General features: G+C 37.5%; 1 protein-coding gene across 1 annotated transcript in view; it reads right to left on the reverse strand.

Moving 5' to 3' along the window:
- Positions 1-14,335: 14,335 nt before the first annotated feature.
- Positions 14,336-24,226, reverse strand: part of LOC115430389 (laminin subunit gamma-3-like) — an 88,589-nt gene continuing 78,698 nt past the window's right edge. The window contains exons 16-20 of the mRNA XM_030150380.1: positions 20,517-20,619; positions 19,852-20,054; positions 16,829-16,969; positions 16,635-16,734; positions 14,336-14,865 (exon numbers count right to left, since the gene is read on the reverse strand). Coding sequence (XP_030006240.1) covers positions 14,603-14,865; positions 16,635-16,734; positions 16,829-16,969; positions 19,852-20,054; positions 20,517-20,619 — 810 coding nt within the window. The 3' untranslated portion in view covers positions 14,336-14,602. The remainder of the gene's footprint in view (positions 14,866-16,634; positions 16,735-16,828; positions 16,970-19,851; positions 20,055-20,516; positions 20,620-24,226) is intronic.

The following is a 24,226-nucleotide window of genomic DNA, read 5'->3' on the forward strand; positions in this document are numbered from 1 at the left end:
GGTCCTGGGTTCCATTCCAACACCAGTCAACAGGGGGTGGGACCTTTCTGTGTGGAGTTTGCGTGGGTTCTCTCTGGGTACTCCGGCTTCCTCCCACCATCCAAAGACATGCACCGATAGGTTAATTGATTAATCTAAATTGCCCATAGGTGTGAATGTGAGAGTGATTGTTTGTCTCTATATGTTCAGCCCTGCGATGAACTGGCAAAATGTCCAGGGTGTACCCTGCCTTCACCCCTATGTAGCTGGGATAGGCTCCAAGCGACCCCCATGACCTTAGTGAGGATAAAGCGGGTTCAGATGATAAATGAATGAATGAATTATTACTATTATTATTATTATTATTATTGTTATTATTATTGTTATTATTATTATTATTACTAGCAGCATTGTACCCATGGTGCCATTGTACGATAGTGCCCTCCTGTGGTGCAACAGCAGCATTGTACCCAAACACCCTCCCGTGCTGCAACATCGATCGGACAACGTGCATTATATAGTAGGATTATTATTATTATTATTATTATTATTATTATTATTACATTTGATGCTCGACTGCAGCCCAATACTTCTGTCCATTTGTGTATGAATTAGGCAATAATATACATGAGGCTAACGATATATGAAATTTATGGATTTTACTGCTGTGGTTTATAATGATGTGATATGAGATTTGTGCTAAACACTCCAAAAATGTGATGCTTAAAGTAACAGTTTGACATTTCAGAAAACAAACTTCTCTTTGTCACTGAGAGTTACAGAAGGAAGGTTTTCATATCGGTGTAGTGTTGCTGCCATGCAGTCTCATGTCATGGATGAGACTTATTTAGTCTTAATGTTGTTTGTGCTGTGCTACAATGAACAGGTGTTCAGATTTAATATATTGTGAGTCCCAGGCTAGGGATGCACCAATACCACTTTTTTCCAGACTGAGTACAAGTATAAAAGTATTTACATTTGAGTACTTGCCAATACCGAGTACCGATACGAGTACTTAATAATCCCATTCCAGTTCTTAGTTCCTTTTGTAAATGTGCTTTATTGTCGTTGTCATTAGTCTGACTGGAACAAAGTGCTGCTACTGACATTTAATGTGTTGGAATGAGCGTTTGTCAATTAATCCACCAGGGGGCGCCGCTCTGAATTAACCATACTGGACTAATACCACAAAGAAGAGGAAAGTTTTTTGAGAAGAAGGAGAAAGTCAGTAATAACAAACATGGAGACGACAGAGGTAATGTGAGACTAATGTTGCAGCGTTTCTGCTGGTAAGGTTTAAAAGCTTAGCTTCAGCAGGAAGAGAAAAGAGAAATGAAAGATAAGTTTCATTTTCACGTCCACTGGCGGTGGTCCACACTGCTCCGTACCCCCGGCCCAGCCCTGGGTAGTTGTCATAAATGCGTCAGTAGTTTTTTTTCTAACTCACACAGTCGCTCTTTGAACAGATCCTCTACCTCCACGGTTCTCGCTGGTATTCTCCGTCTGGGTACTCATCTGCTAGCACCCTACAGGGGTTGGACAAAATAATGAAAACACCTTAAAAAATCAACAAAATATAATTTAATAGGGTGTAGGTCCGCCTTTTGTGGCAATTACAGCCTCAATTCTCCGAGGTATTGATTCATACAACTTGTGAATTGTTTCCAAAGGAATTTTAAGCCATTCTTCAGTTAGAATACCCTCCAACTCTTTTAGAGACGATGGCGGTGGAAATCGACGTCTTACTTGAATCTCTAAAACTGACCATAAATGCTCAATAATGTTGAGGTCTGGGGACTGTGCCGGCCATACGAGATGCTCAACTTCATTAGAATGTTCCTCATGCCATTCTTTAACAATTCTAGCTGTATGGATTGGGGCATTATCATCTTGAGGTGAAGGTGTTTCCATTATTTTGTCCAACCCCTGTATCTGTCTGTGACTTTAACGTTACTTGCAGTCAGCGTTACTTTTATTACCGTCATTTATTTCGTTAAATCTCCACACTCCCCACACATTATTCCACCTGCTGCACTGAACTGTGAATGTCACATGGCCATAAGTGGTATCGGTGCATGTGTATCGGATTACTTTTACGAGTACGAATAAGAGTACACATGTAACTGGTGGTGTCGGACTCTGCGTTGTGTTCTTTTTTTTTTTCTAATGACGAGACCTGCACATGTATCTTTGGAGGCAGTCTCCATTTATTGTTCTGACAAGTGACAGAAAACATAAAAAAAACCTCCGGTCAGTATCCCCCGTTAAACAACCTCCTACACAAACCAAAATGACACATAAATGTGTTTAAGCACATTATAAACACCTGATACAGCCTGAACTAGCCGGTTCTTGTAAAAAAATTAAATTAACAGAGGCTAAACCAAAAATTTTCACGAACTGCACGGCTGCTTACCTCTCCCACAGAAATCCGGAACAAAAGGCGCGAAAACTCTGGTTATAGTGCGTAGTGTCACACTGTAAATTGCTCGCTGGGGAACAGACCAAAATCAAAAGTTCCACACACTGACCCAGAGGCCCACAGTGTCAGGTACCAGCTGAAAGAAATGAAAATAAAATGAACAGATTTTGTGTAATTATAACAATACACAATATAATACACATACCCACATTGCTGCTAAATAATTGACCCTGTTACATACACACTGGTACTGGTATTGGACAGTGGTGGAGAATCCCAGCTCCATAAAGTAAAAGTCCTGCCATGTATTGGTTCTACGTGTTCACTTAACACAGGTGATTCCACTAACTATCCCATCTACCTGGGCGAGGACTTGTGCTCATCAAAATGGGCTGGTTCAGTGAATGGTCTGAACAAATACATGGCAGGATTTTTACTTTATGGAGCTGGGATTCTCCACCACTGGGCTTCAGTGGCTATTACATGTAAGACAGCACCTTCTTTGTTGTTTTATGTGAATTTAAGATAAACTTATTTCTGGTAGTATTTAAATATGCACTTTTTTGGCTAATCATAATCAGGAACAAAACAACCCCCATTAAGTCATAAATAACCAGCGGTGGAGAATCCCAGCCCCATAAACTAAAAGTCTTGCCATGTATTTGTTCCAACCATTCACTGAACCAGCCCATTTTGATGACCACAACCCTTCATCGAGGTAGATGGGATAATTAGTGGAATCACCTGTGTTAAGTGAATAGGTAGAATCAATACCTGGCAGGACTTTTACTTTATGGAGCTGGGATTCTCCACCACTGGTATTGGATCGGTGCATCCCTATCCCAGTCCTGTCAGTTCTCTTGAGGAGAAAAAAAAAAAAAAAAGAGTACAATCAAAATGAAGTGAATAAATACATCAATAACGCAAACTGAACGAAGTAATATTTGTATAAATCAAGTGATTTGATTGGATCATGCACACATTCACCTTTTGACTCAACTTCCACTTGCATTTATTGAGTCAGTGCAGAGTTGAACCGATTTTTTTTTGTGTTGACCAGTGGAGCATTGATAACGTCGGATGTAATAATGGAGTGCAGGAAAAGTTCAGGAAGGAGATGCCACAGGCAATTTGTGGACACTGTCATGCACATAAGCTCAAATTGGTGTTAGTGGACCTTGAGCAGTGTCAGTGCAGAGAGTTTTGAGACACTAAAAATGCTCCACAAGTTGTTTTTTTTAATTTTGTTTTTAGGGAAGTTGGTGCTACATGATTTTTTCTTGCAAAAGTAAATTGAACTACCAGTGGGTGGAACTCACTGGAAGCTACATGCCATTCAACGGCCATGCCATATGATGTATCTGGGGACTGAAGAAAACTCCCAGACAATACAAGCTACCTTGCGTGACATCAGTGGGCTTGTCAAACCCACAGCAGAGGACAAAAGCAGGAGCTATCAACGCAGTCATTGGCAACAATTTGTGTCTCTTTTTTTTTTTTTAGGATGTAGTCAGAACAACAAAATTCCTGTCATATCAGATACAGTCCACAGCTGTGATCTCAGCAGATAATCTGGTGCAGACTGTAATCACTGTCATCTGAGAAAAGCGCACAGAGGATAAATGGAAAGAAATCCTAAAGTGAGAAGAGGACCTGTGTGTGACCACGACAATTTCATGACAGATTTCAGTATCTCAGAAGGCAGACCTGTAGGGTTTTATTGTCGAGGCCCTGTTAGAGAGAACATGCGTAGAGAGCATGGATGACCCCCAAACTACACTCTTTGTGCACTGCTATAGACAAGTTATAAATGGAGATGAAATGATGCTTTTCAACAGAGCCACAAGAAATACAGAGAGATGTGACAAACAGTGATGTAAAAGGTACTTCCAAACTGTAATCCATTACAGTGTAAGACGTATCTTACGTTAAATGGAAGTTGAATGTGTGACTTTGACTGGTTCTAAAATGTTGGATGGACATCATACATCATGAACCAAAATGGAGAAGAAAAAATGTAATGTTACAAGTTGTTTTGCTTGAAGAATTTTTTACTTTTGCAGATGTATCCTTATTTGTACTGAACAGTCAGTGTCAGGTTTGATTCGTGTGTGTGTGTGTGGTTTTGATGAACTCACATCTGTCTGTGTTGAACTTGGAGAAAAGGTCAATTGCAACGAGAAAGATCTAATTTTATAGCTTTAGAAAGTAGTTGTGGTAAAGAGAGTCAAGCAGAAAATCCAGATTATGAACTAAGGGGATTTCTGTGGTCAAAAAATGCTAGCCTAATAGTGCAGGTGTTAAGCAAGAGCTGTGCACGTGCAAAAGCATGTGCATTTCTTAGAATTGGCTTATGGAGTGACTGACTTGTTCTGCCCAGTAACTACCATTAACAAATAATAAGCGTACGACGAATGATGTCATTGAATAATGGGAGTCTCCAAGAGTCACTAAAGACTATAAAAAGGTAATAAAGGAAACTCTTTTTTGGGGGGCATTTTCTTTTTCTCTCTGTGATGAAATGTGTGTCTGATGCTAAACTCTTTTTGTAACTTTTTTTATTTTTCCCTGAAGCAATAAATCAAGCTATTATTTTAACTTTTTAAAACCTCAAACCTTCTTTTTTGGTGAGTTCTTTCATTTCTCCTGGTTTGGTCCATCCATCCGAAACATAACTGGGGAGTTAATTTAAATTATGCAACCCCACTCTGGTAAACAGCCTAAATGGAACAGTCCAGAGCCACCGCTGGTCCAAAGAATCTCTAGAACACGCAGCTTTTGGTCCAAAATAACCGGAGGTCTTTTGGTACCAAAGTGGTTTAAAGACAAAGAAACTGGGGCAGTAGTTCATTAACTGAAATAAATTGTGGTTTTTGAGATTTACTGCTTACTGCATGTTTACAACAGATTATTTTTTACTGTTTTTTAAAAGTAATTCCTTACCTTACAACAGTGTTTTTCAACCTTGGGGTCGGGACCCCACGTGGGGTTGCCTGGAATTAAAATGGGGTCGCCTGAAATTTCTAGTAATTGATAAAAATAAAAACTTACGAATAAAAAATATATGGTGAGTTGACAGAGACAATCCCAATACATCAAAGACATGACCAACTGTGAGTGTGAAACTGCAGCACTGTGGTTCTGTTTATCTGTCAAATGTTCATTGTGGTCAGTTTCAGATGCTGCAGCTCTTTCATAATTCATAGTTTGAGTTCTTGTTTGTTCAGTATTAATTGTCAGCCTTGTAAATCCAAGCTGGACTGACTGTACATATCCTGACCAAGGAAAATAAAAATTCTTCCTTTGTGCAGTAATCTACACCTGGCTTTTCTGCCTCTGTCCATAATAATATACATTATATAGACTAAATGTCATCTAAAATTAACGTGTATTTGCAACATAGTATAGCAAACTATTACATGATCAAAAACAAATTAATTTTAGCAAAAAAAAAAGTCTGTTTTGTATGTCTGGGGCTCACCAGAAATTTGTGATGTTAAAATGGAAAAAATGGAAAAAATAACAAGCCTAAAAAGGTTGGGAACCACTGCCTCACAATATTACTGTCTCTAAATTGTAATGCATTACATGACTCCTGTGTTACTTTTGAGTTACATACAGAACCCAACCCCTCAATACAAGAGATAGCGGAGCCCAAGTTCATGTGGACGGATAGCTCAGTAAGTAATGCTACGTTACGCTACGACAGGGGTATTCAGATCCGGTCCTCAAAGGCTGGTATCCTCCATGTTTTAGACATTTCCCTCTTCCAGCACACCTGATTCAATAAATGATCAGCTCATCATCATGTTCTGCAGAAGTCTGATAATGATGTAAAGGCTTCCAGGTGTGATGGAAGAGGGCCGCATTTGAATTAGAGCTGCAACCGATTAATCGACTCAAAGTGATCCAAAAAAATCATTCAACCACAATTCTCCTGAATCAAAACTTTGTTTCCCTCATTTTTGTGCTGTTAAACATTGGTTCCACTGTTGTGTTTCACATGGACGCTTATTGTGATGCACAAAGAAGCTTCAGTTCAGGAAAACTGCACTAGAATATTTCCCTTCAATCAATTTGAGTCGATTAATCGAATTGTGAATTTTTGCATTCGCTTCAAGCACCTAATTGATTAATCGGTTGCAGCTCTAATTTGAATACCCCTGGTCTATGATGTTCGAATCCCAGCAGGAACACTTTTTTTCAACATTCTCCATGTTCAAACAGGGGGCGTGGCACCGAGGACACCAATAGATAAATCTACAATTGATAAAGAATTCTAACTAGTCATAGAAACGTTAGCTTCCGTTATCATTGCTGATCACAGGGATCATGCTAATGCTAATTAGCTTCTGTAAAGCAGGGTTAGAGTTAGTAATGAGCATACGTCCATGTGGACAATGGACTGTCTTCTGCCGTCTGCACCCATTGGCTGAACACCAACAGGAAATAGGACTTTTCCTGCTGCATTTTTGATTCCTCAAGGTCTTGCGGTCTTGTGGTTTTTGTTTTGTTTTTTAATTTGAGCAATTAAATTATGAAAAGTGTAATGCAATGAGTAAAACATCACTGAAAATTGATTAGCAATGCCTTACACCAAGGTTATTATTGTTAACGAAAACTAACGAAATGACGAAAACTAGAATTGAAAAAAAACATTTTCGTTAACTGCAATAAACAAAAACTATAATTAAAAGAAAAAAAAAAACGGTAACTACGAGGGCTGTTCAATAAGTTCATGGCCTCACCCAGAAATACTGGTTGTTATAATACAGGATGTTACATTCTTTCGTGATGGGATAGTGATGCTTGAACATCGATGGACCAAGTGCATTGCTGTAAATGGAGATTATGTTGAAAAATAAAATATAAATTATCAGTCTGTGTTGTTCTGTTCTGGGTGAGGCCATGAACTTATTGAACGGCCCTCGTAACTGAAACTGTATTGCGTGCTTACAAAACTAACTAAAACTGATAAAAATGATGGATAAAATTCCCTTCGTTTTCGTCTTTGTCAATGTCGGATTGATACGAAAGCAATTTATTTTGCTCTTCGCTTTGCTTGCTTTTTTTTGGTTTGCTTCATTTGAGCAATTGAATTATGGGCAAAAAGTGTGTTGTAACACAAGTGCTATTGAACATGTACAGAGTAGAATATTACTGATTGATTAGTAATGCCTTACACTACTGCATTACAGAAAAAAGTAATCAGTTACTGTCATGCATTACTTTTGTAACACGTTACTTCCAACTCTGATGACAAACAAGTATATTTCAATCAAACAACACACACTGCCCATGACCTGTCACTATTGGATCATTGTGGAAAACCTGCCTGTGGAGTTCACCCAGGCTACTGCAAAGTAATGAACACAGACATGATATCAGTGTCATCACTCAGGAGTTCCTCTCCCTCATGAGGCCGTGGAACTGCATTTATATTCATATGTCTCTGACACTTCCATCACATCCGTAAGCTGTGTGCAAAGTTTTTCTTGTCTGCCTCATTTGGGAAACTACTTGAACAGCAGTGCGTACTTTCAAACCAGTAACCCACTCTGTTGGCTATAAACAAAATCTCGGTGTTAGAGAAAAAACCCCTCCCCGCCCCCCCCATCCCCAGGTTATCCTAGGATATACAGCCAGAGGTTAGGACTAGGGATGTAACGATTACCAGTATAACGATAAACCATGGTAAAATTACCAACGGTTAGCATTACCACTTAGATTCTAGTTATCATGATAGCCGTGTTTGATTACCACAGTAAACTCCTATGTAAAGATCTGCTTTTATGTCAAATATTTAAGTATAGTTTTAATTTATAACAATTTTAATTTTATATACGTAATATTTGGAACCAATATTCACTTTTAAAGTCTTTGAAAAGGTCCATTAAGCATCTTTGTGTTATTTATGCAATAAATTGTATACATTTTTCAAATCTGATTTTATTTTTTTTCTTGTGTTTTCTGGCCTTTTATGTTGATATAGTAGGTTAAAGTGGAATAAAATAAAAGGCAGATGATATAAATGAAGTTGTGCTGAAAAAAAAGATACCAAACATGGGTATAATAAACATTTGTTTATATTGTATATAAAGGCAAAATCAAAAGGACTGAAAAATGGCCAAAATAGGCTCAGACCACTAAGGGTTAATATTTGAATGTTTCTGCCAAGAGAGAGTGCATTGTGACAATTATTTGATTTTTTTTTTTTTTTTCCAAAATACAGCTTGGTTAAAATTATTTCACTGTGTTTATAATTACTTTTTGAACATTTTGAGCACAATTTCAACACTACCACGATAATAATGATCGCCGTGATAATTTTGGTCACAATAACCGTGATATGAAATTTCATATCAGTACATCCCTAGTTAGGACTTTATCTTCTGTGCTGACAGTGACTAAAAACTAAGGTATGGCAGTACTTCAATCATCTGAAGTTTTATTTGTTTTTTTAAAAAGTGCCTCTTATTTATTATTTGTTGCGGAGGTACATGTCTTTGTGTATGTAATATACATTGTAATCGGTATAATATAATTTTGATGTAATATCTACCTTCTTCTATCTGGGGGGATAGTTGTCCAGGAGACCTTATCCTAGGACAACTTCTTAGGACAAACTAGGACAACTCCCCAGGAGAGAACTCATCCTGTTACTCCTGGACAGCAACAGTATCCCTGATGATACACATGATGTTTTGTTTTATGTTGTCTAAAGGTAACTGCATGGTGTTTTTTTTTCTGATGTCTACTGTAAATGTATTGTTTTCAGTGGTTAAGACACAAATTCCTCTCCTTAGAGCAGCCTCTGAGCAGTGTTAATTCATATAGCATCATCTTTATGGAAGGTTATACTCTTGATTAATTATGTGAGGTGTTATGCATAGTTTAGCATGGATTTGTGATGGCAGACTCTGAGGTGATAATGTGTTGAACCCTCTGTCCATTTACTGCTTGCATTCAACACCTGAAGGTGCCTCAAATGTGTGAACTTTATAGAAAGAAATGTACTTTGTACAACTGCATCTCCTGAGCTGAATATATTGGCATTTGTTTAACACTGAATGACATTGTCACTTTTGCAGAGTGGATATTGTGTAAATATGTCTGAATGTGTTGGTGTCAGGTCTGTTAATAGAAACTAAACTGTGGCACATTGACAGGAAACTCCAAATTTCAGAACACCCTTGAAGTCAACCTTAACCTCCTAAGACCCAGGAAATGTCCGCAAAATACCAGCTTTGTTTTGTTTTTATTAAATAAGTGCCTATATTGGAAACATCATGATGCAACAGTTTTTTCAGATGCAGTTTTTAAAGTTTTTATGGAATGTCCTTTATGGTGGACAGTTTTCTTTTCTTTTTTTTTGGATAAAGTTGTAAAAATTGTCCACAAATGTGGACAGAAAACCCACAGCTGGGTCTGAGGAGGTTAAAGTGTAATACTGCTGATGGCCACTAGATGATGGCTCCCAAAACCCCCCCTCACATAAACATATCCCCCCCTTTTCCACAGCCTTTTTTTTTTTTGGCATTTCCACAGTGTAAGAGCAGGGACGAGGAGGGCCTATCAGATACTATTTCTTGCACCACATTCTCCAAAATGATACTAACTCATGGCTGCATCAGTACATATGTGTGTCATGTTACAGTGTGGACTGCCAAGCCAAGCTGGTGGAAAATCTCTGAAAACCAGTCCGATACTGGCAGTAGAGAAGGGGTATTACTTTAAAGCTGCGGTAGACTTTCATCACCAATTTTTCATCAAATCTGTCAAACCCCAGTTACAGCCTAAGTATCATGAATCTGTAAGTCTTTCTGTGATTACTAACCTGAATCTCTTCTCTCACGGTGCACAGTTTCGAAGTGTACTCCACCATAAACAAAACATTTGTTTACAAACAGAGCCGGTAGGTAACTTGGGCATCTTCAGAATTTTGTCACGACATGTGTTGTGGGAAGCGGAGGTTTGTGCAGCCGCCTGGGAGTGGCAGCTACAAGAAACATGACACGGAAATGGCTGGAGCTTCCCTCCAACCATTTCCGCATTTTAGTCGCTTCCACGTCGCGTTTATTGCAGCCTTATGGTATCACATGGTTGCACTGCTACTGCCAGGTGGCTGCATGAACCTCCGCTTCCCACAATGCATATCACTACAAAATTCTGAAGATGCTCGAGTTACCTACGGGCTATGTTTATAAACAAATGTTTTTTTTATGGTGGAGGACACTTCAAAATTGTTCACCGTGAGGGAATAAGAAAAATAAGTGCAATTTAAACAATATTATGCCTCAATTTATCATTTATAAATATGTATTACTTACAATGTTGTACAAACATTTGGTAACAGGCATAATTTTTGGAGTTTGGTACTAAAATAAAAACAATTTCAACTTATTATTAACACAACTTACAGAACATATGTGGATCTATAAAGGCACAAAACATTAGTAACAGGCAGAATATTGGTCAAATTGCATATTTCAGGTCGTTCATATTTGTTTTCATTTATTTATTTGCATTTTGTTGTGAAAGGATAATTTGTAGATGAAAGTACATTACATCGTCATTATCCTTTATAGATTATGCTATTATTTTACTTGAGATCTCATGGGTCTGTAAGAGAGTCCTGAACTAAAATGACTGTGACACCTTGATTGTTAATATCTTCAGTGTAATTTCTGGACTTTCATCCCTCAGGCTGGATTGGAACATTTGGCGGGACACATTTGGCCCACGGACCACATGTTTGACACATCTGGTTTAAATAATTGTTCTATAAATAATGCAAGGCTTATATGTCTAACATTTAGGTCTCTGGTTGGTAGCATGTTCACCTGCTGAGTCAGAGTTTTGGAAAGTTTCTCTTATTGAATAAAAAAAAAATTCTCGACTTGATTTGACAGGTTGACTGTAGTTGTGTTTAATAAGTTACACTGCAAAGGCTGTAAAACAAGTGTTACATACATTTGATCAAGTGAACAGTTTGACCCAGTCTATAAGAGCATTTTGCATCAGATAACCCATCATCCCTCATGTTCCACCGTGAAACAGATAATCCTTTTGTTTTCACAGATAATGCAGTGCACACCTTACCAGTGATATTAAACCTGGTCATAATTGTTGAGAATGTTGTGTGGGTGGATGAAAGTTCATTAAAGAGGTCTATAAAAAAAATAATACAACACTGATATTACATTTTTAAGTCATCACTTATAGAAAACATGGCAGCAACTTTGAATATCTGTGCACCTTCTTGAATACACAATAAAGTATTAATGTAAAATGTTTGATCCTTTACAAAGATTATTATTTTTAACATGTATTTTTGACAATCATGACTTAAGTAGTGTATAAGTGATCACATAAAAAAAAACTGATTGTGAAACATAAAAGGAAAAACTGAACAATCACAAGAGAGAGAGAGAGAGAGAGAGAGAGAGAGAGAGAGAGAGAGAGAGAGAGAGAGAGAGAGAGAGAGAGAGAGAGAGAGAGAGAGAGAGAGAGAGAGAGAGAGAGAGAGAGAGAGAGAGAGAGACCGGAAGAATCCAGAACAGAGGTTGTGTGCTGTTGAAGTCTGACCTGAACCCCACTGAGGCCAAGAGGACTAATTGTTAATTAAGCCCCGGTGATGAAAAAGAGCTCAAGTGTAAATGAATATGTCACTCTGGAGGAGCACTCAGACACACCTTTTACTGCCACAAAAGAAACTCAGTGTTATTGGAACTTGGCTTTATAAAAAAAAAAAAAAAAAAAAAAAAAAGAAGGGGTGGGGGGGGTGGAGAGGGGACAATGAATTATAAATCTTGGCAGACAACAGGTGACATCTGTGGGTTTAGGTGTGTGTGTGTGTGTGTGTGTGTGTGTGTGTATGTGTATGATGGTGGGCTTGTGTTTTGTATTGGTAAAATGAATGGAATCTATGGGCAGAAGTTAACCCTTTAAACCCTGACGCATCTGTGGTGATCACTCTGAATGTATGATTATTTTAAATATTCATCAAATTTCAACTCAATTGGAAAAATTTCCATATGTGCTGATAGAATAGACCTTGTTCTTTCTATAGTCATCTGAGCATGCTCAGTACACCCCCTGCCACCTGTGTAATGGGAGGCAAAACACAGAACAATGAGAGGCCAACTCGCTATAAAAATAGACGGTTTGGGCATTTTTTTTTTTACATTTTTTTTCCTTTCGTTTGTTTTTTTGTTTCATCTTCGACCGACAGGCCGTAAGCTATTGTTGTCATGCGGCGGCGTCTGTCGTCCGTTACAAAACTTTCAATCGTCTTCTTCTCCGAAACTACAGGGTGTCCCATAAGTCTCCATCAGTGGCGATTTCTCATAAAATCCCTTCCCCTAAAATTACGAAAATTAAATGGTTAAATATGTTCGGTTGTGTTGACATTTTATTGACTACAAATGTGTTAGAACACGTTCATCTCAAAGATGAGTTCGTTCAGAATCAGCTTTATCACAAACCAATGGACTCGATGTTGTTCACTTCTCCTCCATTCCCGTTGCGCTGTTTTCTCATTCGATCTCTGCTCAGTGCATTTGTCCGTAGACGCCGGGCGTCTCTGGGCTCCAATGGGACTGAGTGGAACAGTTTTTTTCATTGCGTCAAAACTGGACGGTAATTGGACAAATGCCCCGATGTTGTCCCGCCCCCGGACGCCAGGTGTCTCTGGGGGTGAATGGAGCTGTGGGCGGAGCTCGGCCGGGCTGGACGCCAGAATCCCACGTGCTGATTGGAGGATCGGTCAAAAGGCTGAATCCCGTTTGATTGACAGCTAGTTTCAGATCTCCTCCTTCACTGACACAGTTCAGTTTAATAACATCGCGCATTCTGCTGTGAAATCAAGAGAGAAACCACTACGAAATTACTCGTTCATTTCTTGCACTGTAAATAAAACACACTCATTGGACTTCCTTGTTTCAATTTAACATAATTTCAGCGTTTTCTTGTTTCAGTTACATAATTTAATCATTTCTTGTTCGAGTTTAATATCGTTTTGTAGATAGTTTAATCAATCAAACTGTCTCCTAGGTCGGAGTGAAAGGAGCATCTCTTGTTTATAAAGGCTGAAGTCTTACACCCACAACACAATGGGCCAAGGCAATGTAAGCAGCCTAGGTCTGCTGGACATTGAGAGGACACTGGTCCAGTCCCTGGAAAAGACGCCTACTTGGTACGATAAGGTCACTGAGCATTTTCTTAATTCTTTGTTTTTTTTAATGTAAGCTGACAATGAGCTTCCCCTGTCTGAAAGATGAGCAGCCGCCACTGGTCTCCATACATAGGAAAAATAAACATTTCTTGACATAAACCATTTTTATTTATATAATATGCTCTATATGACTGCCATTTTGTCGGGAACACATTTCAATGCGTGTCCTCCACTGCTGAAGAACTAAGAAAGAACTAGAAATATAAAGAAATACATGTTAGAACCATATATGTATGGAATGTATTATGTCTCCTATGTATGGAGACTTATGGGACACTCTGTACAATTCCCACTGACTTCAGACTTGGTATACAGCTTCTTTATGATGATGTCAACAAAAGTTAGTGAAATTATTTGGATCCGGATCTGATTCTGGATTTGGTGCCACTTTGAAAAATTTCCCCATTATAAGAGACAGGAAGTGGATCGATGCAATAACTCAGTAAATATAAATGATATCAAGTTGACATTTCTACAGTACAGCCCTGATGGGGAGATGACCAAAACATAATGGCCACATGTTGACATCATCATAAAGAAGCTGTATACCAAGTTTGAAGTCAATCAGAACTGGAGTTTGGGAGAAAAAGACAATTGAAATTTTTTCCCATAAGAGCCCATGTGAAATTTTCCATAAGTTCCCGGATCCAGAAGAAGATCCTGATCAGCATGTGGACATTATGTTTGGGTCATCTTCCCATTCTGAGTGGCTTATTTGTTTGTTTTTTTGTATTCTTTTTCTGTTTTTCCACCCTGTACAGACACAAATTCACAGCAGGCCGTTTCATTGAAATAATCTCAGGGGTTAAAGGGTTAAACGGAGGACAGCATGTGGCAGGATATCAGCGGTTTATTGTCAGACAAAATGAATCAAATGTCCCAATCCCTTTTATTATAAAAATCTTGCAGTGCTTCAGATTTTTCAGTTGTTATATCGGTGCTTCAGCCCCCGTCATCTTCAGTGTTTAGCCCTTTCCTGTGCCGGTGGCCTGCGGGCAGGACTGAGGCAAGTTTAAGGCAATGTCCCTGAGACTGTCTCTCTCCTCGCTGATCTCGTGTATGTCCTGTTCGATGCTGGAAAGCCGGTTTTGTTGGTCCTTAGCGGCCGAATGCAGCTTCTGGATCTTCAAGCCTAGAGCCGGGTTCTCCACGCTCCCACGAAGCATGTGGAGACGCCGCGCCGTCTCGTTCAAGATGCGGTCGAAGCGGTCCAGAGGCACGGCCCCATCTGGTTCAAAACATGCACCGGACAACAGACGACATCTGAACCCACACTGGCTTTAAAATCATGTCTGGTTTTCTACCACTTCTCATTCTGCACATCCTCTGTTTGATTTGGCCAGGTTAGCGCTACGGAATGGATATTAATGTTCAAATGTTCATGGAGCAAAAATAACATGGTTCTCTTTCTGTATTTCATGATTTTAAAGTTGTTGCAGTAGTTAAAATTATCTGGTTTTACCTGAGTTATGTTATGTTTATCTTTATTCTTATCTTTATTCTTATCCTATCTTTATCTTATCTTAAGCCTATCGTTATATTATCTTTATCTTTATTCTTATCTTTATCCTATCTTTAGCCTATCTTATCTTTATCTTATCTTTATTCTTTATCCTATCTTTATCCGATCCTATCTTTATCTTATCTTTATCTATCTTTATCTTATCTTACCTTATCTTTGTTCTTATCTTTATCCTATCTTTATCCTATCTTATCTTATTTTATCTCATGTTATCTTATCTTTATTCTTATCTTTATCCTATCTTATCTTATTTTATCTCATGTTATCTTATCTTTATTCTTATCTTTATCCTATCTTTAGCCGATCCTATCTTATCTATCTTATCTTTATCTTATCTTATCTTTATCTTTATTCTTATCTTTATCCTATCTTTATCTTATCTTATCTTTATTCTTATCTTTATCCTATCTTTATCCTATCTTTATCTTATCTTATCTTTATTCTTATCTTTATCCTATCCTTATCCTATCCTTATCCTATCTTTATCCTATCTTTATCCTTATCTTATCTTTATCTTTATTCTTATCTTTATCCTATCTTATCTTGTAATTATTTCCAGTTAAAATGTTTAAATATCAAATAATATATCAGTTAAATGTATATATTTGCAAGAAGAGCAGGTGGTCCATCCAATCCTCTAGTTTCAGTAACACTATAATAAGGGTCCCTTAATTAACATTACTGACTACATTATTAAGCATTAATTAATTGTTTAATAATATATTAACAATCACTCCAAATAAACATATTAGTAAATGATTATTAGAGACATTATTAACAGCTTAATAATATATAAACAATGTGTTAATTCATGCTGAGTAGTGCATACATAACTAATTACTTTATTCAACTTTTATTAATGCTTAATAATTTATTAACTAACTTTGAGTAACAAACATTAATTAACTGCATGTTAATACATTAACTAATATGTTACCTAATGCAAAGTAATGCATAATCAGTGATTGTTAATACTGTATATTATTAAACAGTTAATTATGCTTAATAATGTACTAACGTTAATTAAGGGACCCTTATTGTAAAGTATTAGTCTAGTTTCTTGACATCTCCTCTTGCATCTGTTTTTATTCTACTGCATTATGTGTAAATAAACCAAACTAAACTAAACATATTGACCCTATGGTGTTCCAAACCCCTGCCATTAATTCTACAGATTGTACAATACATTACCAGAGAAATAGTAATGGGTTTTAATGTGTAGGTCAGACAGGATGCAGCTCATTTATTTCAGCCCTCTTAAATTTCAAAGCAAAGGTCTCTGTGAACAGCAGTTATTCTTACTTTACCATGGGGATAAAAATGTGGGAAATATTTCCATGTTAAATGAGGCATTAAAGAGCACAGAGCTCTTTAGTGATGTGACATTTAAGGTATAATGAAGATTTATGAGCTTTATAGATATGGAAGACTAAAATGTAGCCACACTGAAACTCATCTGTAAGGGAATGACTTACCAATCTTACTGATTAACTCAGTTAGCGTAGCAGAATAGGCCTCTAACTGGAGCTTGGCCGCTTCCACGTCTTCTTTTACGTCGCTCAGGGACACCTCAGGCTGACAATAAGAGGACATAGTCTGTAGTCTGCACACAGAAGATCAATATGCATGGATCGTACTGGTCAAACATGTGTCTAGCTGTGATGTGTACCTCGGCGGCAAACTGGGATTTTGTCTTGTGACTTAACATCTCCTGCTCAGCCAACTGTTGTACAACAGAGTCTATATGGGAGCGGAGATGGGCCGATGCAGTCCTGGTGTGCTTAGCCTGGGTCAGGATGACTTTGGATTCCTGCACACACAGATTTGCAAAGAAATAAAACAGAGTCAAAGGAATAGCATATCATTTATACTGAAAGGTTCAGTGTGAAGGATTAAGGGGCAGTGGTGGGCCGTCAGTGCTTGGAAGGCCTTCTTAGACTTATGTTTCCACTATGTGGAACCAGCTCGACTCGACTCGGCTTGACTTACCACTGGTACCTGAGTCGAGTCAAGCTGGTTCCACGTAGAGGAAAAAGCGGCATAAGGTGCAGTAATGTGACTGTATGAGTATCAGTTTCCAGACGATGAGCTGTTGTACAGGTGGATGGAGAACAGTATGAATGAAGTCCTGTACCGTTCGTCCTCTGCTGGTGTAAACATCCTCACAAACACTGACCTACATTCACAACCCAAAGTCTAATATTTGTTCCATGAAGTTGTGTTAATTTATTCCCAATAGACTATTCTGTTTGTTTTTTTAACGTTTCTCTCGGCTGCACTGGTTCCAGTACGTGGATGTGGATGTAAGATATTTGGTCCAATCAGATTTCAGTCTCTTGTGTTGCCGGGGTTCATCTAATCTGCCCTGGACCTTTAAACTGAGTCATGACGGCAGATGTAATTTAAACTGTGTAGCACTGGGACCATTTCTTTAACCAATTAGATCATGCTAACTGGTCCACAATGACATCAGCATTTATCTTTCATCTGATTGGATGGTATCAGATGAAGGATAAACGCTGGAAGATTAATAGTGAGATCCATCACACATTCACTAATATGCAAATGTGAAGGGAAGATTCCAGAATACACATGCCTCTTGGACATGAATGAAAGTAGAGGTGTTTGGGGAATTAATTAGTGAAATATTACAAATACCACGATATAAGACAGTTGCAAGCTACTTTATTTTTGCAGTTTCACAGCTATAACATTAGCAAAGAACAACTGATAGCTAAGGTGGCCCTGAAGGGCAAACACAAGAAAAAGAAAAGTACGCAAGAAAAAGAAAACACACTAGAAAAAGAAAAGTACACTAGGAAAAGAAAAGTACGCAAGAAAAAGAAAACACACTAGAAAAAGAAAAGTACACTAGAAAAAGAAAATCACAAAAACAAGAAAAAAGATCTGGATGCTGATTGGGCAGAAGCACTGTCCCTCTTCCTGTCAGAAAGACTATCCAATCAGCATCCAGATCCTGGTCACAGCAGGTACCTACCTTTTCCACAGAAGTGATTTCTCACAGACTGCAAGGGAAGCTCAGCTTCCCCTAAAATTACTCAAATTAAATGGTTAAATATGTTCGGTTGTGTTGACATTTCATTGACTACAAATGTGTTAGAACACGTTCATCTCAGACGAGTTCGTTCAGAATCAGCTTTATCACAAACCAACAGACTCGATGTTGTTTACTTCTCCTCCATTCCCGTGTCTCTGTTTTCTCATTCGATCTCTGCTCAGTGCATTTGTCTGTAGACGCTCAGTGTCCATGCACTTCAATGGGACTGAGTGGAACTGTTTTTTTTCATTGCCTCAAAACTGGACGGTAATTGGATAAATGCCCTGATGTTATGCCGCCCCTGGATGCTCGGCGTCTCTGGGGGTGAATGGAGCTGTGGGTGGAGCTCAGCTGGGCTGGACGCTGAGCTTCCACATGCTGATTAGAGGATCAGTCAAAAGGCTGAATCCCGTTTGATTGACAGCTAGTTTGAGATCTACTCCTTCACTGACACAGTTCAGTTTAATCCCGTCGCACATTCTGCTGTGAAATCGAGAGAAACCACTACGAAATTACTTGTTCATTTCTTGCACTGTAAATAAAACACACTCATTGCACTTCCTTGTTTCAATTTAACATAATTTCAATGTTTTCTTGTTTACTTGGTACGATAAGGTCACTGACCATTTTCTTAAAAAGGAACGGAGCGCCGAATTTATGTTTAAACTAGAAGCACTCGGAGAGCGCAGACCTCCGCCAAGGCTGATCAGTGGGCCCCCCCACCCCCGATCACCCCCAAAAGTTAATCATTTCTTCCTTATCCCATTTCCAACAAACCCTGAAAATTTCATCCAAATCTGTCCATAACTTTTTGAGTTATGTTGCACACTAACGGACAGACAAACAAACAGACAGACAGACAAACCCTGGCAAAAACATAACCTCCTTGGCGGAGGTAATAACTTGACAAATTTTTTTTGATGTAAGCTGACAATGAGCTTCCTCTGTCTGAAAGACGAGCAGCCGCCACTGCTTTTCCAGTCGGACCTTTTTCGTGTTTGCGTGACTTTCTTTTTCTTGTGTGTGTGTGTGTTTTTCTTGTGTGATTTTCTTTTTGTTGTTTTTTTCTTGTGTGGTGATTTTCTTTTTCTTGTGTCTGTGTTTTTTTTTCTAGTTTGCATTATTTTCTTTTCCTTGTGTGTGTGTTTTTTATTTCTGTGTGATTTCTTTTGTTGTGTTTTTTGTGTGTGGTGATTTTCTTTTCCTTGTTTGTGTGTGTGTGTGTATTTTTTTCCCTGTTTGTGTAATTTTCTTTTTCTTGTTTACTTTGTGACTGGTTGTTGTGGTTTGCCCTTCAGGGCCACCGTAGTTATCTCCTCAAAATTCTGTTTACCGGCAAACAACAACGCTATTACAATGGAATTTGTATAATGGAAATACTGACACACACATTTCTATTAGAGGATGCACCACCCAAAAAAAAATGGAACAATGTGGAGAATTTTCAAATTAAAACTGTTGAGATATAATTGGACCGACTGGAGGACAATGACTGTATTTTTTCCAGGCATTCTCTGTTCTGTGGGGATTTTTCGTGAAGATTTTAATGGAAAAAAGATTACAAGATGAAACTTTTATAAAACACAGAAGGTATTAATCATGAACTCTAATCATAAAACAGTCATATGTGGTACCTTTGCCCCCGTCTGTGCGGTTTGTTGGGCCTCTGCGCTGGTGTTGGTGGACAGGCTGGAGTTTTCCACCGCTGGTTTCAGCATCTCCTCCACCTGTGAGACCTTCTTCCTCACATCAGCTAGAACCTTCTCCCCCAGAGGTTTCTCCTTTTTCATGGCCGCCTTGGTTTGGCTCTGCTGACGGGGCCAATCCCTCACCATGTCTGATTCACGTGGATCAGAGAGTCGGATGTAGATTTAAGACAGAGTCAAGGTGCTTTTGCATGTTTAATTCAGATCGCCTGCTGGCAACATTCAACTTTTTGTATTTATTCTCTTCATAATCTTTTTCATTAACACTATTTTTATGAAAGGCCACAGAGGCTGAATTATTTAAGATTCCATTTACATTAACAGAAAAGATTCCATTCGGTAAATCGATGCTGTAAAAACACATTTTACTTCACTTTCTTTGGAAACCGTGACGACTTTCCGTGCATTTGACGCATTCAAATAAAGGACATTCAAATGAAGCTGACATCTTTATTATAGTAATACCAGCCTGAGTTGTTTTGTTTTCATAGTCCAGAGTTACTTGACTTTTCATTTTGATTGGAATAATTTAGAAGCTCAACAAGAACAATAATTTAAAACTGACAAGAAAAATGACAAAGGACAAGACTCACATTCTAGTCTTCTGTGCAGAGCGATGGCGTCTGATTCCACCTCTTTTCCTGCCACCACTGATGACAAAGCCATAACCGTTGCCCCTTGTGCACGAGCTTTCAGCTTAACAAAGAGAGCATAAAATGTAAGTTTAACCCTTTCATGCATGAATTATGAGAACCTTAGTCAATATTTTTTTCTTCAGTGTTTTTTTTTCCTCTTTAGGCATTAAAAAAACAACGCAATTGAATTTTTTTTTTTTTTTTTATAAACCTATTTTTCGTGGAGTTACAAAAATGTCCACTCAGCTGGACACCATGTGTTTAACCCTTTCATGCATTAATTATGAGAACCTTAGTTAAGATTTTTTTCTTGAGTGTTTTTATTCCTCCATAGGCATGAATAAAACAATGTGATCAAGGTTTTTGTTTGTTTGTTTGTTTTGTTTTTTTCATGGAGTTACAAAAATGTCCATGCATTTAATTTTTGAAGTAAAGAAATGTGTTTAAAACCCAATATCAGAAAGTGATATGAAAACAATGAAATAAAATAAAATCTGAGGTTTTCTCACATTTTATCATATTCTAATGCTAGTTATTACTCTTTTCATGGAGATAATATGCAAAAATAAAAAACACTGTTTTTTTTCTAACAGATAACAATTGATTTCCACTCAAACATGTTTGTGCAGATCAGGTTTATCTAGAACAGTACAGTTACAGTAATGGTCTGAAAGTCAGTGTATTATTATGGGATGGTGCATAAGTGTCCACTGTGTTGGCTGATATGGAACTAAAACAACAAAACCCATGAATATACAAGAGAACAGCTGGAGAAGAACTGTCCACTGGAGTGACCACTGTGCATGAAAGGGTTAATTTTTGAAGCAAAGAAGCATGTATTTAAAACTCATCATCAGAAGTGATATACTGTGTGAAAACATTTTATCATACTCTAATACTACTTATTACTCATTTCATGGAGACAATATGCAAAAAAAAAACCCACTTTGTTTCAGAAAACTGTTAATTACAGTTGAATAACAATTAGCGACTGATTTACACTAAAACATGTTACTGCAGATCAGGTTTATCAACAACAGCAACGTTACAATAATTGTATGAATTGCAGTGTGTGGGATGATGCATAAGCTCCACTGTGTTGGCTGATTTGGAACTAAAACAACAAAACCCATGAATAAACAATAGAAAAGCTGTAGAATCGCTGTCCACTGGAGTGACCACTATGCATGAAAGGGTTAACAGACCAAAAACCTATATTCAAGTAAAAATACTTTCACCCATAAAGACCCAGAGCCACTTTTGTCAGTTCCCAAATGAATTTTTCTCTCTATTTATACTACTATTACTACTACTACTACTACTACTACTACTACTACTACTACTACTAATAATAATAATAATACTCCATTTTATTTATAAGCACCTTTCAAGACACCCAAGGACACTGTACAACAAGATAAAACAGACAATCCATAAAATACAAAGAAATAAACAGATAAAAGAATAATTACAGTATATAGAAATGAAGATGTAAAATGGAGAGTAAAACTTTATTTCACCTTTCTTAAGTGATTCATCACAGTTTATCACAATATTACCCTGTTTTTTTTGCATTTTTTTTCAGTCAAAATCATGTATTTTCCTATATTTAATTCACTGTTCATGTAGATGTTCATTAAAGCTCAGATTAAAGTTGAGGTTTATTATATCAGAAACAGAGGAAATGAAAGAAAAAATGACTCTACAGAGCCTCTGAACGTCCAAATGGGTCATATCTGATGACCGTGAAAAGATGACAAACTGCATTTCACACCTCTGTATTTCGTCTGTATTTTGCATTTTTCATTCTAAATCATGTATTTTCCTTTATTTCATTTCCTGTATTTAATTTAGATGCTTATGAAAACTCAGTTTATTACGTATATCTGGAACAAACTACCAGAAAATATCAGGTCTGCTGAGAGTCTGAGTTCTTTTAAGTCCAGGTTAAAGACTCACCTGTTCACTGCTGCCTGTGACTAAAAGGCTTTTGACTTCTTAAATTTTATATTCTCTTTGAAACTCTGCACTGCAACTTTTACTTGTATATATATATATATATATATATATATATATATGTGTGTGTGTGTTTTTATTTTTATTTTATTTTATTCTATTCTATTTTATTTTATTTTATTTTATTTTGATTTTATGTGTTGTTTTCTTACTCGCTGTTTTTAATCACCTTTTATATGTTTCTTTTATAATGTTTTAAATGTGTTTCTTTTTGTTTCTTTTATTTCAATGTCCTGTGTGAAGCACCTTGAATTGCCTTGTTGCTGAAATGTGCTATACAAATAAACTTGCCTTGTCTTGCCTTGCCTATTCAAAGGTTATTACATCAAAACAGAGAAAACTGAAGAGAAATTGACTTTTTAAGCAAAGTTAATATTAACTGAACATAAACACTAGTGTGTCCATCCACTGTCATTGACCCAACTCCATGGGTTTTACTGGTGAATCAATGTTGTAGAAGATGACTGGGTTTCCACGGTAACTACGGAGCCTCTGAACGTCCAGATGGGTCATATCTGAAGACCATGAAAAGACGACAAACTGTATTTTACACCAATTATTTACATGTATTGATAGGATTAATGGATCAACAGGTATTAACTCATAAAAACCTAAATCTCCACTGGTGACCAAAACCATCTACTGACCTAAAATGTTCAATACCTGTTGATCCATTAATCCTATTATTACATGTAAATAATTGGTGTAAAATACAGTTTGTCATCTTTTCATAGTCATCAGATGTGACACATTTGGACGTTCAGAGGCTCCGTAGTTACCGTGGAAACACCGTCATCTTCTACAACATGTATTCACCAGTAAAACCCATGGAGTTGGATCAATGACAGTGGATGGACACACTTCGTTTATGTTCAATTACTGATATGTTTGCTGAAAAAGTCCCTTTTTTTCAGTTTTCTCTGTTTCTGATATAATAACCCTGAACTTCAACCCTTTATTGGGCAAGTGACTATTTTTGGTAATTTGCACATACAGTACAAAACAGTGACAGCAACAGTTCTAAATATACATGTTCCTTTCACCTTACATGTGTTTTTCTTATATTTTCTATATAGACTTCTCAGATGTTTGGGTTTTTTTTTTTGCCCCTTACGGGTAAGGATGTTCAGAGGCTCCGTAGTTACCGTGGAAACACCGTCATCTTCTACAACATTGATTCACCAGTAAAACCTATGGAGTTGGATCAATGACAGTGGATGACCACACTAGTTTTTATGTTCGGTTAATATTAACTTTGCTTAAAAAGTAAATTAAATATCGGAAAATATATGGTTTATAGTGAAAAATGCAAAAATACAGAGGGTAATATTACAATAAATGGTGATTAATCACTTAAAATAGGTTAAATAGACAGAGAATTTCATTTGTGAACTGCGGCAAAAGTAGCACTGGGTCTTTATGGGTTAAACAGTTTATACCAGTTGATGGTTTTGGTGGCCAGTGGCTGTTTGGGTCTTTATGGGTTAAACCAGCGCTAAGGAATTTGTCATTTATGTGCACATATCAGCTTACAGTGTTTACTTTCTTGCAGAGTTGTAAGTGATTTGTCTTCAACTGTGCATATGAAGCATGTATGGATACAGACAGAACAGGGTTAAAGTTATGTTGGGTTTTTCTACTTTGGAAAATGT

The sequence above is a fragment of the Sphaeramia orbicularis genome, chromosome 12 (assembly GCF_902148855.1).
Source record: "Sphaeramia orbicularis chromosome 12, fSphaOr1.1, whole genome shotgun sequence".
NCBI classification, from domain to species: domain Eukaryota; kingdom Metazoa; phylum Chordata; class Actinopteri; order Kurtiformes; family Apogonidae; genus Sphaeramia; species Sphaeramia orbicularis.